General features: G+C 34.8%; 3 protein-coding genes across 4 annotated transcripts; 2 read left to right on the forward strand and 1 right to left on the reverse strand.

Annotated features, from left to right (window-relative positions):
* Positions 1-516: 516 nt before the first annotated feature.
* LOC100243132 (uncharacterized) lies at positions 517-4715 on the forward strand. The gene is made up of 7 exons (XM_002267260.5): positions 517-751; positions 1984-2385; positions 2503-2672; positions 2759-2839; positions 3030-3105; positions 3198-3290; positions 4278-4715. Exons 2-7 carry the CDS (start codon positions 2001-2003, stop codon positions 4460-4462), a joined length of 990 nt encoding a protein of 329 aa, XP_002267296.3. The 5' UTR covers positions 517-751; positions 1984-2000; the 3' UTR covers positions 4463-4715.
* Positions 4716-6067: 1352 nt separating this feature from the next.
* LOC100265433 (uncharacterized) lies at positions 6068-13489 on the forward strand. 2 transcript variants are annotated; one of them, XM_002267421.5, is made up of 8 exons: positions 6068-6177; positions 8646-9015; positions 11395-11454; positions 11579-11661; positions 12276-12340; positions 12429-12462; positions 12744-12814; positions 13049-13489. In XM_002267421.5, exons 2-8 carry the CDS (start codon positions 8727-8729, stop codon positions 13137-13139), a joined length of 693 nt encoding a protein of 230 aa, XP_002267457.1. In that variant the 5' UTR covers positions 6068-6177; positions 8646-8726; the 3' UTR covers positions 13140-13489. The 2 variants fall into 2 exon arrangements, with proteins under 2 accessions (XP_002267457.1, XP_010662181.1); XM_010663879.3 differs by having other exon boundaries at positions 6098-6503.
* A 161-nt stretch (positions 13490-13650) lies between these two features.
* Positions 13651-14754, reverse strand: LOC100249883 (uncharacterized). Its single transcript, XM_002266601.5, has 2 exons — positions 14501-14754; positions 13651-14396 (listed from the first exon to the last, which is right to left on the reverse strand). The coding sequence occupies exons 1-2, from the start codon at positions 14558-14560 to the stop codon at positions 13809-13811; spliced, it is 648 nt and encodes a 215-aa protein (XP_002266637.2). The 5' UTR covers positions 14561-14754; the 3' UTR covers positions 13651-13808.
* Positions 14755-16170: the final 1416 nt, after the last annotated feature.

The raw sequence follows: 16170 nt of genomic DNA on the forward strand, positions 1-16170 counted from the left end.
TGATATATTTTTTAAATAGACAAAAATAAATATTATTATATAGGATAATATGTATGATAAATATTATAAAAATATTAGATCAGACTCTTATCTCAAACTCAACTCAAATTAAGTTCTAGTTGAAAAAAGTAAACCCTAAGCCAAAACATTAAAAATGATTGTCCAAATCCAAACATCAGGTTGGATTGGGTCAATTTGTCCAAACTACACACAAGCAATATTGCTAAGTATAAATATATCAACTCTGTAAAAATTATGTCTTAAACAATAATTTTGTTATGAGTTTTGGCCTTGTGGTGCATTATAATTGAGAATTAATTTATTTTTAGATAGATAAAACATGAGACTTATAAAGATGATATTATAATTGGCAATTAATTTATTTTTAGATATGTATAGAGATAAACTTTTAATGCAAAAAAAATCATTAAATTAAAATTATTTTTTATTCTTCTTTTATTTATTGCATTACTTTTATTTTTATAATTTTCTATTTTGGAAAAAATCCTATGATGTAACCCCCTCACATTTTCTAAAGCATCTAAGGTTCGAAGGATGGCACGCGTCGCTCAAATATAGGAGTGTCCTAAAAAATCGCGTAGGCGCCAGAAAGTTCTATAAGCTACCTCTATCTCTCTCTGCATTAGAGTCGGTGAAGATACACGTAATTCAGGGTTAGGGTTTCATTTCCTCGTAATCGGATCATCGCTCTCGTCTTCGATTCACGCCTCTCCGATTTCATCTCTTTCTGGTAATTCTCTTCCGCACCTTTAGAGTTCTGTATTCTTGAATGATTCCATTCGCTTTGTTCTTGGTTGGTCGTGTGATCATGGATGACTGTGCAAATATGATGGGTGTTTTTCTCGAAACGATTACGATGTATATTGGATTGTTTGAAATTGAGTTTTGATGCAAGATTTTTGCGATAGGTTTTTTGGGGGGAGAAAAGACTTTCCCATTTGCGCGGCTAGGGTTTGTCCAGATGTGTGTTTTTGATTGATATTTGAGGAATGGTTTTTCATAAAGGTTGATGGTGCAATTGGGGGCACCCAAAAACAATTTGTTTTATGATTTTTATATCATCTCACTAGCTTATTGTGGTTATCTTTGAGATTTTTGATTAATCCTCTGTTTGCTTGATAAGAGACTGTAGTAGAAGAAAGAAAATAACTTCTTGGCTTGGCAGGTTTGTTTTTGTTTGATGATTAATCTTCCGTTTGGTTGATCAGAAATTGTGGTAAAAGAAGGAAATCAGCATGTTGGATTGACATCTCGGTTCTTTAAGGGTGGCGACTACTTGCCTATTCTTATGAAATTTTGAAGAATTTGATTTTGTTTGCTCTTAGTTGTGGATTAATCTCAGTTGATTTCGCTCAATGATGCAATTAATGAATGTCTCTCTGATGGTGAAACCAAAATTTCAGTATTCCCTTGCATGAAAAAAATCGATCTTTTTAGCTCGATAATGTTAGACAATTGGGCTTAAACCTCTTGGTTTGTGGATGATTATCTTGTTCCTTATTTGTTTTTGTGTTAAAAACATTCTTGGAATAAAAATTTATCGGATCAGGAATGAAGGTTAGGTGGCATCTGGTAGGAAAGATATTGATGAAGATTTTGCCACTTGACATGATAGTAGTTATATCAAATTACACACATACATATAGTATAAATGTGTGAGGGTAGAGGTTGGCTGGTAGAGAATACATTTGCTGATAATATGTGATGTTCTTCCTTTGTAAATAATGATTTTTCTCAAGTCTTTGTTGTGGTACAATTTTGATTTATTGCCTCAATAGAGGGAAAAAAGAAGCAAAAAGGCCTACCTCATTTACTGTGTATGTTTCTGTTGCTTGATGCACAATTATTTTGATTTTATATGCAGAAAATATTTTATAATCCAGCTGTGCGTTAGTTTAGTTCCTCAACTTGTTTTGAATTTTTAAACTTTTACAAGTTATAATTTTCATTGTTGGTTTCTAGGAATTGTAGCAACAAAAATGCAGGGAAGACGTGGGGCTTCTTTCTCTGATTTTGGTGATCCTTTTGCTGGTTTTGGGAGTTTTGGTGGCTTTGGGGGACACAGGAGTTTGGTTTCTAGTGTTTTTGGGGGGAGGGACCCTTTTGATGATCCTTTCTTCACACAGCCATTTGGAGGAATGTTTGAATCCAGCCTCTTTGGTTCAAGAGGAAGTCCGTTCATGGCCATGCCTGGGACTGGATTTCTAGAGCATCAAGTTCAACAGCCAAATACAAGAGGCCCTATCATTGAAGAACTGAACTCTGATGATGAAAAGGAAGAAGAAGAGAAGAAAGATAATCCTAGAAAGCATCGTAGGTCAAGCAAGGAACCTTATGTTGAGGATGCAGATGATGAAGCTTCTGGTGTGTTTCTTGATCGGGTTACTATTATGGCATTTAGTTTCTACCACTGCATGACATTTTTATTTCTTATAAGAGGAAGGTGATTTTTTTTGTGTTTTCTCTTTTTCTGTAATGCAGGGCGAAAGAGCAAGCAAATGCAGTATAGGAATGAGTACAACAGGATGACCAACACACAGCCACAGCCCCAACCACGTAGCTTCTCATTTACGAGTTCCACTGTGACTTATGGTGGTACAAATGGGCCTTACTATACTTCATCTACAACTAGGAGGACAGGAAGTGATGGAGTAAGTAACATTTTAGTTTACAGGACATTTTAGGTTACAGTAAGCATTAACATGGGTTGTGTTACTCGTGTTTTATTGTGAATCAGCTGACTTTTGAAGAAAGCAAAGAAGCTGATACTACTACACGTCAAGCTGCTCACAGGGTCTCTAGGGGAATTCGCAATAAGGTATTCAATAGATGTTAATTTTTGGATTCTCTTTCCCTTTTTCCCAAAAAAGAAAAAAACAACCATGTCCTATATAGTTTATAGATGCGTATTTGTTGTATTGTGGGTTAAAAATTTTAAATGTGTGGCATATAAATCTTGTAACTTATATTGAGAATGTGATACTAAGCTATTTTTAATCAATTGACAGGGGCATTCTGTTACAAGGAAGCTTAATTCAGATGGTCAGGTGGACACAATGCAGGCCTTACACAATCTAAATGAAAGTATGTGCATGTCATTGGCTTTTGTGCCTTGGAGCCAAAGTAGTGTTGTAGGCAGTGGTTAACTAATACTTTTTCATCTGCTCTATTTTCAGATGAGCTTTCTGGTTTTGAGGAAGCTTGGCAAGGAAATGCTAAAAAATACTTGCCTGGTTGGAATGAGAGGTTCAATGGTCTAGATAATATTGGTAAGCACAGTTTTGCATTTCTGGTTGTGTTTTTTTCTTGTCTATACTGAATTGGTTGTCATGGATTTGAATTCTGCACCTATTGGTTTTGGGGCTTTTTTTTTGAAATTATAGATATGATTTATTTTGTGATACATATTTTCCTGTGGTCATCCTTGAATTTTAATATACTACAAGGTTTTTTTTTTTTTTTTTTTTTTTTTAAATTTATAATTTATTATTATATTTTGGTCCTAATGATCTGCTTGGGTAAATTTGTCTTGCTTCTGGTCAAGTAAATGGCATGTTTGGAATTGGAATAGATAATGGAAATGAGAATTTCATTTCATTTTTTATTCATTATTTTGTTTGGATTATTTACTAGAAATGAGCATAGGAATGGAAAAATCATTATGATGGAAAACAAGTCACTTTTCTGATAAAAAAAAAAATTTATTCCTCTCTTCCATATGGTGTTGTGATTTACCTTCATTCTTATTTCCATACATATTCCTATTCCCGAGAACTAATCACATCTTAAATGTATGCTAAAATCTTGGTTGAGGGTAGTGTTGATTGCATCAGTGCTGGTCCTCATGGGACAAGGTTGTTGCATCAATTATGGGTATTACCTTTTAAATTCTGAAGTAAACAATAAAAAAGGGAAAATGTGTGTGTATATATAAATACATATGCATATATTGGGAGGAGTTCTATTTTGTTATTTTGTTCTTTGTAGGAACTTTTCACTAACTGTGCTTTTTATTTAATGATGTATACATTTTACCCCTCTGTTACCACTACTCCTGTGCGTCTGACTTCTCTTCTTTCATAGACGGGTGCTCATGGCATATAATGATCATGATCATTTGGTTGTGATTATGTGTCTGAATTTTTTAATATAACCTTAAAAAAAAGTTGATAGTTGGTTTCTTTAAATTAAATATTCTTTCTGGTGTACTGATGATCACACCTTAATGCACACTTGTAATTCCACTTGTCATTCAGGACACGGCAGCAGTGGACAAACTGGGCAGGCGAACAGGGGAGGTTGGGCGCTACCTTCAACTGAGCGTGTAATGCCTTCTAGTTCTCATTCACAACACCCAAGGACAGAAGCAGAAATTGGAGATAGGACAGGTTCTTCTCGTGGGAGGGCAAGAGCAACTACTACCAGAATAAATATTGATTAGGTTGAGGCCTGAAGGATCTTTCATCAATCTCCTCCATTTAACCTGGTCTTGTAATTTTAAAATCTTTACCCCTTTACGTGGGCTAAGTGCTTTATGCTTGCCTGGCTGGTCCAAAGGGTTTTGCTAAAGCTGAGAGGAGGGCCATGATGGCTAGTAGTAGAACATTGTAGTGTTTGCTTCCTGAATGTCTTGTACTATTCTGGTTTCCTGAACTTTAAATACTGGAACAAGTTGATGGTTTTTGATTGCTCAACATTGGATGCGATTTTAAAACACTTAATATGATTGGTCGGATATGTTGGTTTAGGATATGATAGCGTACGCCGTTAATTACACGGCGTCTGTTAAATTTCGTCCGGTCGCTCTATAGCCTTATAGCCCTTTGGCAGTGACATCCTATTTTTTGGGCTTTCTGACTTCAGTTTGGGAACAATTCTGTGAAAAGCATTTTCAGTTTATAATGTTGGTATGTTTGTTTGTTTGTTTTTTTTTTAAAATAATAAAATGAAGTTTTATTTAATAATAATAACAAAAAAGATTTTTGAAAGAATGAACTAAATGACTATGGCTTGACTGTGATTGTTGTGAGGTTAGGGGGCCAGCTGTTGGACTCGTGTATATATTTGATTGTACCTACAAATTAGGTTTTAGGTATTCTTAATTTAGGCATCTTTAAATAAGGAGGATCAGCATCATCTAAATTGTCTGTTTTGTTTTATTTTTTATTTGGGTAACTATTATGATTATTATAATATAAATGACATTCGAAATGTTGTTCCTAATTATTACTATAGAGTTGTTGAATTAAATTAAGTACATCTGTACATGTGAGGGTATGATTTAGAAACAGTTTTTTATTTTTAAAAATAAAAAATTATTTAAAAAATTTACACTATTTTTTTACCATTATTTTTTGAAAATAAATTTTAAAAGTAAAATAAAATATAAAATAATTTTTATCCAATTTTTACTTTCAAACAAATAATAAAAAAAAATCATTGAGAAATAAAAAATAATTTAAAATAAAAAGTTAAAAACGACAAAGCATTTCTAAACAAAACATCTTTGATATTAAAATGGTATCGTTTTTATGAATAAGTATTTCACTAAAAGTTATTTATTTTAAATTTATTTATAATTATAAAAATATTTTTATTTTTAGTAGATGTCGAATTGAATTTATTGAATATTATATAAATTGAATTGAATTTTTATTTTTTACAAAATCAAATATAAAAATAAAAAATTTATTAATTGAGACGAGTTTTTTTTTTTTAAATATCTTACCAAACACCTTGCTTTTAGAAAACGCCTAAAAACCATTTTTATTTTTTAATTTCAAATAATTTTTTTCTTTAATTTAAAAATAATATTCAAAAGGTCTAATTCTCGGTATTTTTGAGGCTGAAAATAAAATGTGAGAAACCGTCACAATCATAAAAATTATAAGAAAATAAAAGAGAAAGAAACACTTATGGCTGAAAATAAAAATAAAATTTAGCATTCACATATATGTTAATGACCGAAAATAAAGTGGGAAAAAGTTAAAAAGAAATAAAAGAAAAACAAGGGAAATATTTTCTTTGTTTCCGTTTTTGCCCTTGTTAAAATTTTTCCATTTCCAACAAAACGCTGCCAAACACGTCCCATGGTCGCGATAGCGGAGAGCCTCTCTTCCATTCTCAACGATTGGTCACTCTATCATCTTCTCTAAGGTACTTTCCAACTCTCCTTATTCACTATTCCTTTCAAATTATAGTGTTTGGCTTCTGGGAAAATCGGAGGAAAATAACCTGAAAGACGATGAAATTCTGAGTCCTGGATCTCAATTCAACCGAACTAACTCAAGTGCAGTTGAGGGGAGGCTTCGGGTTTCTTGGGTCTCAAATGATAATTAATAGAAGATTCACATTAATTCCCTTTGGTTTCTTACATTTCCTGGGAAACCTGGAGGATTGTTTATCGGTTGGTTACTGGGAGGAGCAAGGAAAAGAGGAAAATATATATTATATATTTAAAGCTCTCTGATTGCAGCATTGAGGTTCTCGCTTGCATCTGGTCCCAGATAATGAAAGAATTTAGTTTGTCTTGCTTTTTCATTTTTGTGGCGATCATATGGAGCTCTGTTTTTACAATTGTTAAGCAAATCTTCTATTGCGTATAAATATGGATTGTTTTTCTGTGTTTGTTTAAATTATTATTTTTTTCTTTTCTATTTGTTATACATATGCATATTATTTGAGAAATATCTTGGCAGATTGCCTCGATTTATTTGAAGTAAAGCTCAAAATTGAACCGGGTGTTTGGTACGTTTTGATATCTTCGTATTCATTGTGGCCAATCACTGTTATTCCTTGGCAAAATAATGAGCCAAAGAATATTAGACAAAATTACAACTGGGAATAAGCAAAATATAATTCCCATTTCAAGTACCAGCATTATAGATATGATGATATGATATTATTGTATGTGAACTTTGTGGCTGTTATGCTTGAGTTCGACTTGGACAACACTAATTGGACAAGTGGGTTTCTTTCTTTCTTTCTTTCTTCTTCTTCTTCTTCTTCTTTATTTTTTTATTTTTTGGTCTGTATTAGTTTCTTTGGGAAATGTCCAGTTGAGAACTAGGACAGTTATTTTAAGCTTTTTTACCCCTTTTCTTTTGGTTTGTGGTTTGAAGGAGGGATATGTTTTTGAACCGTGACCTAAAATATAGGTTCTTGACTCCATCTGCTCTAATTGGCTGCACTGAAGGGCTTTAATCCTTGCTATTAATGGGTTTGTATACTTCTATTGGAGATGACCATGATTAGTTTTGGTGATTAATTTGAAGTAAATAATTTAGCGGAGCTCTCTAGTGCCATAGGCTGTTGCACTGACAAGGTTGGAACTGCCATTATCCAGTTTACCATGGATATGGCCATGGTTGATCTAGTGATTAAATTAAAAGCAGAGAATTTAGTGATACACAATTGATGAAAGATGTGATATTTATCAAACATGAGCTGTATCTATTGGTCAGTGGAGTGTTTCATTAGTTGCCACCATTTCTAAGGGACATGCAAAGAGAAACACAATTCTAATTATCTTTAGGGCTTTTCTGGTTCAATACAATTGTGGAACCTGAGGATGCATGTAATGAGTATCTTATCCTATATATCTTGTTGGTGCCATACAATCATCTTTGGTCATGTCTTGATGTTATCTCAGTAGAACATGAGGAGAGGTCCTCCATTTTTCCTTTTGATAGGCAAATTAGTGTAATTGTAGAATAAGCGCCTAACAGAAAGGGGGTGCAATCTGTGTATGTATGAAGAATACAGGCAACACACCAACTTGAGTAGAGGTCCTCTATGTCAACATGACCTGATCATTTGTATGGCATTTAGGCATGCTTTGTTATTTTTCTATTGTGCAATCCCCCCCTTCAATTTTGTTTTTGATTTTTTTTTTTTGTTCTTTTTTTTGTTTCTTGTATTTTTGTTTTTAGTGTTCCTTTTATTTTTTGTTTCTGTGCTTGCATATAACTTTATGACAAGGAAATTAGGAATTCTCCATAGGAGCTTATATTCAGGATCTTAGATGTGTTGATATCAATGGTGATTCATTATTTTGATGAATCATTCTTCAGAAGAGGAAGGTTATGTAAAGTAGTAACACTTTCTCATAATCTCACTTATCAAATTCTGCTGTGAAAGACAATATTTCAGAAGAATTTGCCATCATATATCTGATCCATACATGATTTCATGAAAAATGGACACAAATTTTTGATTGGTATATCTGCTTGGTATGGTGATGGGTGTCATGGCTGACATCTAACCATCATGAGCAAGCCAATATGAAATGAGTTTAATTTCCATGATGATTCCTTTGTATGACTACATCTTTCCTGCACCCATTAGATACTGTTCCTATGGTTGCTTGAAGACAGTAGGAAGGTTTGTTTGTCAGTTTTGATTTGTACTTCTTGTTTTTATTTAGTTTCTCTTGTGTGCCATTAAATTGATATGAAATGCGACCTGTTCTTATAAGGAGTTGCTTCCTACTCTGTTCTCTTTAATTTGGCGTGTGTTGTACATTTACTGACATCCAAATAGATGCTTTGGAATTTTTGAATCTTAGTTTTTGTGTTAATATGCATTAGCATGGGCTTATATTGATCATGTACATGCTTGTGCAGCAATATCAAATCAAAATTCACAAGTCAGAGAGTTGAACTCCTGGTGCTCTCTTTCTGTCAGAGGGCTTTGTCAACTAGGAAATGGCTACTATCAGATGCACCACTAACATGATTGTCAAAGAAATATTTCATGTATCATTGTCCTTACGATCAGAACGGATGTTCCAGATGGTATTACCTAACTTCAGTGTTTACTGTGGTACCGTAAACCGTGGAATCAGCTATAGTCGGATTAGGTGTGCGGCAGCAGATTCTGGAGATGGTGGAAGGAAGGTGTCAGCACGCCTCTCACAAGTTCAGCAGCTTTTGCAAGAAGCTGAGGAGAGATCTCTCTCTTTTGGCAATGAGCCTACTCCCAAAATCACACTAGGTATTTGAAATCTCCCTCTATCATATATGTTATGAATGGGAAAGAAAGATCCTTTTTTTTTCTTTTTGTTGTTGCTGTTTTTGATTCAACAGGAAATGCATAATCTACTTTGTTGGAATTGAAAGCATATACTATCAGGGCATTATAGCAAATGATACCTGAAGTCATCTTCCCAACTAATGTCATTCTTCCGCCTTCTAGGGTTGGACAGGAATTAATTGGCCCCTCCCCTACTTCCTTTACTAACCAAGGTCTTTTCATGAATTTAACATTGACAATTGAGACTAGTTAGAATAAATCATGTGAAAATTCCATGTGGGGCCATTGTGTAGAGTGTAGAATCTGGTGGAGAAAATGAGAATGGTAATATTTTACTGTGTAGGATCAAGGTCATTTACTCCTGATTTGTTTGTCCTTCAATTAATGGATTTTCCCCACTGAATAATAATAAGTCTACGCTTTATAAAAATATTCCAGAGGTGTGATTTTTCTATTCTTTGATGAAGAGATACACAAAAGAATTTGTTTGTTACTAAAAGTTTCATTCTTAAAGGGAAAAGATGTCTTGCTCTCTTCTATGGTTTCTTACTGGGGTATTTTATTCTTTAGCCATTATGATTCTCAACTTGTGACTGGTGTCCTTCGTCCACTCACATTCTTTTCATCTTCCTTAATGAGCAAATTATCAAACTCTACATTATCTGTTCTGGTCCTATTTGACCTCATTTTCTTACTGTTTTTATCTTCATCAGAGTTATTATCTTTCACCATTTATTTGATTGCCCTCTTTCCCAGTTATTCTTGTTCCCACACCCAGTACCTATCTGTCTACTTGCCTTTTTGCTGAAGATGTAGTTTTGAATGCTATTTGTAATCAAATTCTTCATCAGAGCTCTCTCACTCTTTCTCTCTCTCGCTCTCTCTTGCTTTCTCTCTCTCGCTTCAAAATATGATCTCTCTCCTAGAAACCATGTATTGAGCAAGCCCAGGACTTGAACCTAGGACCTCCCATCCCTGGGCAGGATCACCTGTCTGTTGAGCTGTCCTTGGCTAGCAATGATACAAGAAGGCCTTGCCAGCTCAGAGACTTGTCTATTTTGGACCTTCCCAGACTCTCAGTCCCTACATTCCTTAGGCTTGATTTTACAATCTTTTCTGTTGATTCATACGAGTGTCCATTCTTTAAAGTTGCTTTTTTTTTTTTTTTTCGATAAGTAAACACATATATTAGCAAAAGGCAAAACGCCGCATAGCATACAGGAAGTATACAAGGCGACGAAGACCTCACAACAACAATCAAAAGAAACAAAAAAACCCACCAACCCTTAACTGGAGGCTATCCACTCCAAGAAACCTATAAGGGAACGAGGCTCCGCACCATTATACAATTTTGCCCACCCCCACAAATTACAAACAAAAGAATTCTTAACTTTCTGTATAGCTAACTCCCCTCCCCCCCCCCCCTGAATGCTAATCTATTCCTCTCCTTCCAAACCGTCCAAAAAATAAATAACGGTATGGATCTCTAAATTTTCTCCCTCTTTTTACCCACAAAAAGAACCCTTCCATCTGATAACTGCCTCCTTTACAGTTTCTGGAAAGAACCACTGGGCTCCAAACATTATACAATTTAAAGTTGCTTTCTTATGATGCATTAAGTTTACTTTAGTTCCCTCATATTCTTCTAGCTGTCCTGAAGCACAATCCAAGGGATGCCGGTTAAGTACAAGTCATGGTAGAGATTCTTCTCGGTTGGAAGTTATTATTGTTCTTTTGCTTCACTTTACTGTTACCACTTCTGTTCATTCGTTATTATCGTTTTTATGAGACTGTGTTGTTTGTTTACAGTAGAGAAGTGTTAAAAGTGTTATCAGCATGGGAAGGTGGTCTATCTTGAAGGAGTGATGAGTATCTTTGTAGTTATTTTTCCTTTTATAGTGAGGATATGCAAGATAAGGGGAGAGCTCTTCTACGTTGCAACTATAATTGGTGGCTACCTATGATACCAGGAAACATTCTGACCATTGGTAATCATGTGGTTGCGAAAATCCTATCAAGTTGGCTTTCTCACCAGCTTGATTCTAGTTCTGGGGCGCTGCCTTGATCTTTCCTGTAACACGAGCCTTTTATCATCTATTAAATGGGAAAAGAGGGAAAAATTGTCCTCTTAGGATTTTAACTCTTGCTGGGTGCTTCATTATATTCACATGCTATCTGGCAATTTTTTTCTTTTCATGGAACTGCTTATTTTCTTAAATTTAGGTCATTCCATCTTCTCTGATTAAGATGCTGTGAGCATTGAAAACCATGATATCTATAATCAATTACATTAGCTCGTTAAGCTAAGTACCATTTTATTTTCAATTATCATCATTTCAGACCATGTTACTGTGAGTTTTGCAAGAAGTGGTGGGCCTGGAGGTCAGAATGTCAACAAAGGTCTGTTCTTTGTCGTTTTATATACTAAATCTTTATTTGATTTCCCTTCTTACTTCCCTGTTTTTTTTTTTTGATCAGACTCTTCTTACTTCTTATTGAGGCTTATTTCCATTACTGGTTACAGTGAACACAAAGGTGGACATGCGCTTCAATGTTAAAAATGCTTATTGGCTAAGCGACAGGGTCAGGGAGAGGATTATGCAAATGGTTTGTTACTTTCATTTGTTCTCCCGTATTTTATCCAATTTTTTAATATAAGAAATTTTTCAGGACAGGAAAGTGGCCGTTTGCTGGGCCATAGCCTTAAGTTCATGGAACATTTAGGAGATTGACCAGCTTAGAGGGATCTCATAAGTAAATTCCTCAGCAAAAATGTGATTAGTCGAGTCTTGTAACAAAAAGTGAAACTGATTTGTTACTGTTTGCTACCTGATCTAGCATATTGGGACAGGTGGTTTTCAAGAAAAGTTGATCTGGTTAGATGGGTGGTTGATCTTCTAAGGAGAATGTAGTCCTGGAAGATGTCAACAGTCCCTATATTGGAGGCTTGAACTTTTGAATGTGCCATGTATATGGGCTTATGCCTCAAGCTTATATTTCCCTCCTCGCTTATCCTAGAATGGATTATAAATATTTTTGAATTGGAGATATTTGTTAGATTCCTTTATTTTATTTTATTTATTAAGAGATTGAGGTTTTTTTTTTTAAAATTGTTTTAATTTTATTTTTTGTTTTTACTATTTTATTTATATAAAATTGGGTCTCGTTTATTGCCTACTTATCTTTCTATGAGCTTTGTTGACTTTCCTAGTTATGAACAGGAAAAGAATCGGATTAACAAAGATGGGGAGATTGTGATTTCTTCAACAAAAACTAGAACACAGAAGTTAATTTCTGCCCACTTCTCCTTTTTGTTATACATTTTGGTTCTCTGTTCCCAAAGCAATTGGTTTCATTCTGCCATTCTTCTTCAGGGGTAACATTGAAGATGCACTGGGAAAACTACAGGTACCATACAATGCATGCTTATTTCAATTCTTGTGTAATGGTGATATATATATTTATTGCTTCTTGTTATCTGGCTCAAATGGTAAAATATTCCCTTGATTGTTAGATCTAGAATGGTTTCTGTATGATGCTAGAGCGAACTTATTACCCAAAAATGAAGTGCTACAAGTACTTCAAACCGTGTCATTATTGTGTGACTTGCTGTTGATTATTTTTGAAGTGATGTTTTGTTGAGATTAATTTTATTATTGATTTTCCATTATTTTGAATGAATAAAACAGGCAATTATTGATGCTGCTTCATATGTCCCACCGCCCCCATCAGAAGAGCAGAAGAAAAAAATTGCCAAGTTGTAAGTGTTCATCTGTATCCGTGTTTTTTACCTTGCACAGAACCATTGCATCTCTGTCCTAACGTTAGGCTCCTAGCCTAAATTATCTATTTGATTGTTTGTTTTATAGTTTGTAGGTGATCTTTGTTTTTTTTTTTTCTCCCCAAATTTTCCTCGTATCATATTTTGTGATAGCATTCTTGAGTTTTGAAGGGTCCTGAATTTATTTTTATAATCAATCTGTCTACTGTGAAGGGCTGCTATTGGGGAGCAGAAACGGTTGCAGAACAAGAAGGTACTTTCACAGAAGAAGGCATTTAGAAGAAGCCGAGACAGTTGGGACTAAACAACAAATCATGAAGTTTTAATGTTTGAGATGTTCAAATATGAAAGAACCCATCTTCCACTAGCATCATCATTCCCTTGTTGCCATCTTCATGTGGTAAAAGGGGAATAACTTATGCCAAACTTTTCCTATTCCATATTATGAACAGAGTGGACGGCTGATGGGACCTATGCTGCAACCCTGGGAACCCATCTTGGAGATGGGGGGTATAACTTTTATCTGTCACAAAATTGGATAGAATGCTTAATCCTCATTTATGTAGGACGATCGCAGGCTTGTTAGCTGCAGTGATCCTCACAGAATACAGACAGTTCAATTCTTACATTACATCAAAATTTACCTTTTATTTATGTTAAAAGTGCACCCAAGATTCTGTCTCTCAGGGCTCTGTTATAACTTAATTGACAAATCTCTTATTTAATGACTTGGGAATTCCTTTTGTTTAGGTTATATCTAGGACAGTACTTGAGGGTTGCCTGGTAAAGCAAATTTGACTCGATAGCAAGCAAAGTGAGGCTAGTGGAATGTTTCATTCATTTCCTTAGGAAAATCTCTTTACATGTCTTGGGTCACAGCCCAAGAAGAAAGGAAAAACGAATAAACGAAATGAACAATTGAAGCTTTGTTTACTGTACACAAACGATGAAAATGCATCCATCCACTTGGGTGTCATTTTCGGATAACATACTCCTCCCCAGATTCTCGATCAACATGCCTGATCCAACGGCTCTGACCCTGGGTCGAACCGGAACTCCCCCCACTAGTCGCAACATGTGCGATATCCAATCCCTTCCCTACCGGGAGGAACACCGTCCTCACCAGACGTGACCCATGATCAAGAACGCTCCGCCATTTGAAACTCGTGTTGCTGGTTGAGTTGGCGTTCTTGCATACCAAAACAGCTCCCCGGTGGCTAAGCTTAGCAAGCCTAAATACTCTCTGAAAGTTCCTCCGCCGGCAATCCACCACCAAGAAATCCACACCTGATAGCCCACCCATCACATCCTCCGCCTTCCCTACAATAACTTCTGTCGACACACCGGCTTCACCCATGGCCTCTACATACTCTGACCTTGACTGCTCATCCGGTACCAAGCACACATGTCTCCCACATGAATTGCGGCTTGCGATGGCCAACCCAACACTCGTCGCTATGAGCCCACCCTGCGACCACGTTTCCACGATCAACTGCGCGTTCCAACCAGCTGCCATGGCTGAAACCAGCTCCGCCACCCCCGATTCCTGGAAAAGCTCGCACTGCATACGAAACCCAATAATCATTCATCAAACTTAACAGAAAAAAAAAAAACCCAGAAAAAACAGCAGGGTCTTCATGTAGGCTTGGGAATAGCTATGCTAACCGTTTTAACAGTATCGATATAAGCCTTGGAGGCAGTCTCTGGAGACCAAACCAGCTTCATATTCTCCTGTAATGGTGTACCGTGTTTCTTGATTGCTGCACAGGCTATGTTTATGTTTGTTAAGGTAATTGGTAGTTTGTTAATAGATGTTGATGGTGGGCTTTAAATGAGGGAAGGGATGGTTTCGGTGGAGCGTTGACATTTCTTCTCTCCCAGGTTCAACGTGTGGAATGGGGTTAATACTGTGGGCATTTCCTCTATATTTCTCTGAAACCACCGGCCTCTTTTGGCTTTTTGAGTTCCATTTGCCTAGCACAACTATTTCTACTTTCAACCCTACATTTCCTACAAAATTACATCACTCTACCTAATGGATTAGCATCTCAAATTTGAGCTATCCGAATTGTTTTTAAAAACATTTTTTATATTTCAATCAATTTTTTTTAAGACATTTTTTACTAATAAAATATTTTTTAATTATTTTTAAAAATAATTATATAAATATATATAATTATTAAAAAAAAACAAACAAACACATTTATTTAACAATTTTTTTATTTTAAAATATATTCAGGAATTATTTTTAAAAACTGATTTGACAGATTTTTAAAAACACTCCTTAAAGGATGCATCCAATCAAATTTGGTTTAAGTAGGAGTTTAAGATATCACTAATGTGTTATGACATCGTTTTGGTGGCTATCAAATTGGTGGGTGGATAAGATTCATATTCAAATCATGACGCTTACAAATGTAAAAGAAAAAGAAATCAATTATGATTGCGGAAAATTGCTCATATGTAACAAAAAAAAAAGAAAAAAAAGCATATTTACACAGAAATCAGGATTTTAGTGATAATATCTAAAATTATTGACTTGTTTTTAATTTTTTTCTTAAGGAAAGGGGTCAAATTGTGATTAACCGATAAAACGAGGTGCACTTTGGGAAACAACAAAGAGGAGGAGAAATGGTAAACAAACTTTAGAATGTGGAGACCAGCCGAGAATCGAGATTAAACATGAAAGATCCAGAAGCAGGAACCGTAACCGCGTCCGTAACGATAGCAGGAACCGTACGAACCGGACCCTAGGTTTTTGTTCTCTGCCATCAAATCCAACTTAAGTGTCTCTGAGTCAGCTTTCAGATATGTTGACCTTACCCTCCATCAAGTCATCAGCTCACCCTCATTGGTCTATGACTTTAGTGCCTCGTCACCACCAGATGGAAAAATGACTGGTTCCAGAACTGACGTGTAGATGTGAATCGTGATAAGCCCAGCCGACTTCTGCAGGATAATTTTGACCGTTTATTTATTTGATTCATGTATTTTCTACACATAATTTATGACACTAGACTTATTGGTCAATAATTTCACAAGCATCCCTGTTTTTATAAATGGATTTTGTGTTCTTGAAAACAATTGTACTTTTAGTTTTTGAAAACCGTTTTAAAAATAAAAATTTATTTAAAAATTTAAAATATTTTTAATTTTTATATATATTATTTTATTTTTAATTATTCGTATCATTATTTTTTAAAATAATTATTAAAAATAATTAAAAGGTGTTTATTAAAAACATCATCTTTTTTATTTTTTTAAAAAATATAAAATAATTTTTTATTATTAAATATGTTTTTTTATTTTTTATTTCTAAAAAACAGAAAAATGAT

The sequence above is a fragment of the Vitis vinifera genome, chromosome 2 (assembly GCF_030704535.1).
Source record: "Vitis vinifera cultivar Pinot Noir 40024 chromosome 2, ASM3070453v1".
In the NCBI taxonomy this organism is placed as follows: domain Eukaryota; kingdom Viridiplantae; phylum Streptophyta; class Magnoliopsida; order Vitales; family Vitaceae; genus Vitis; species Vitis vinifera.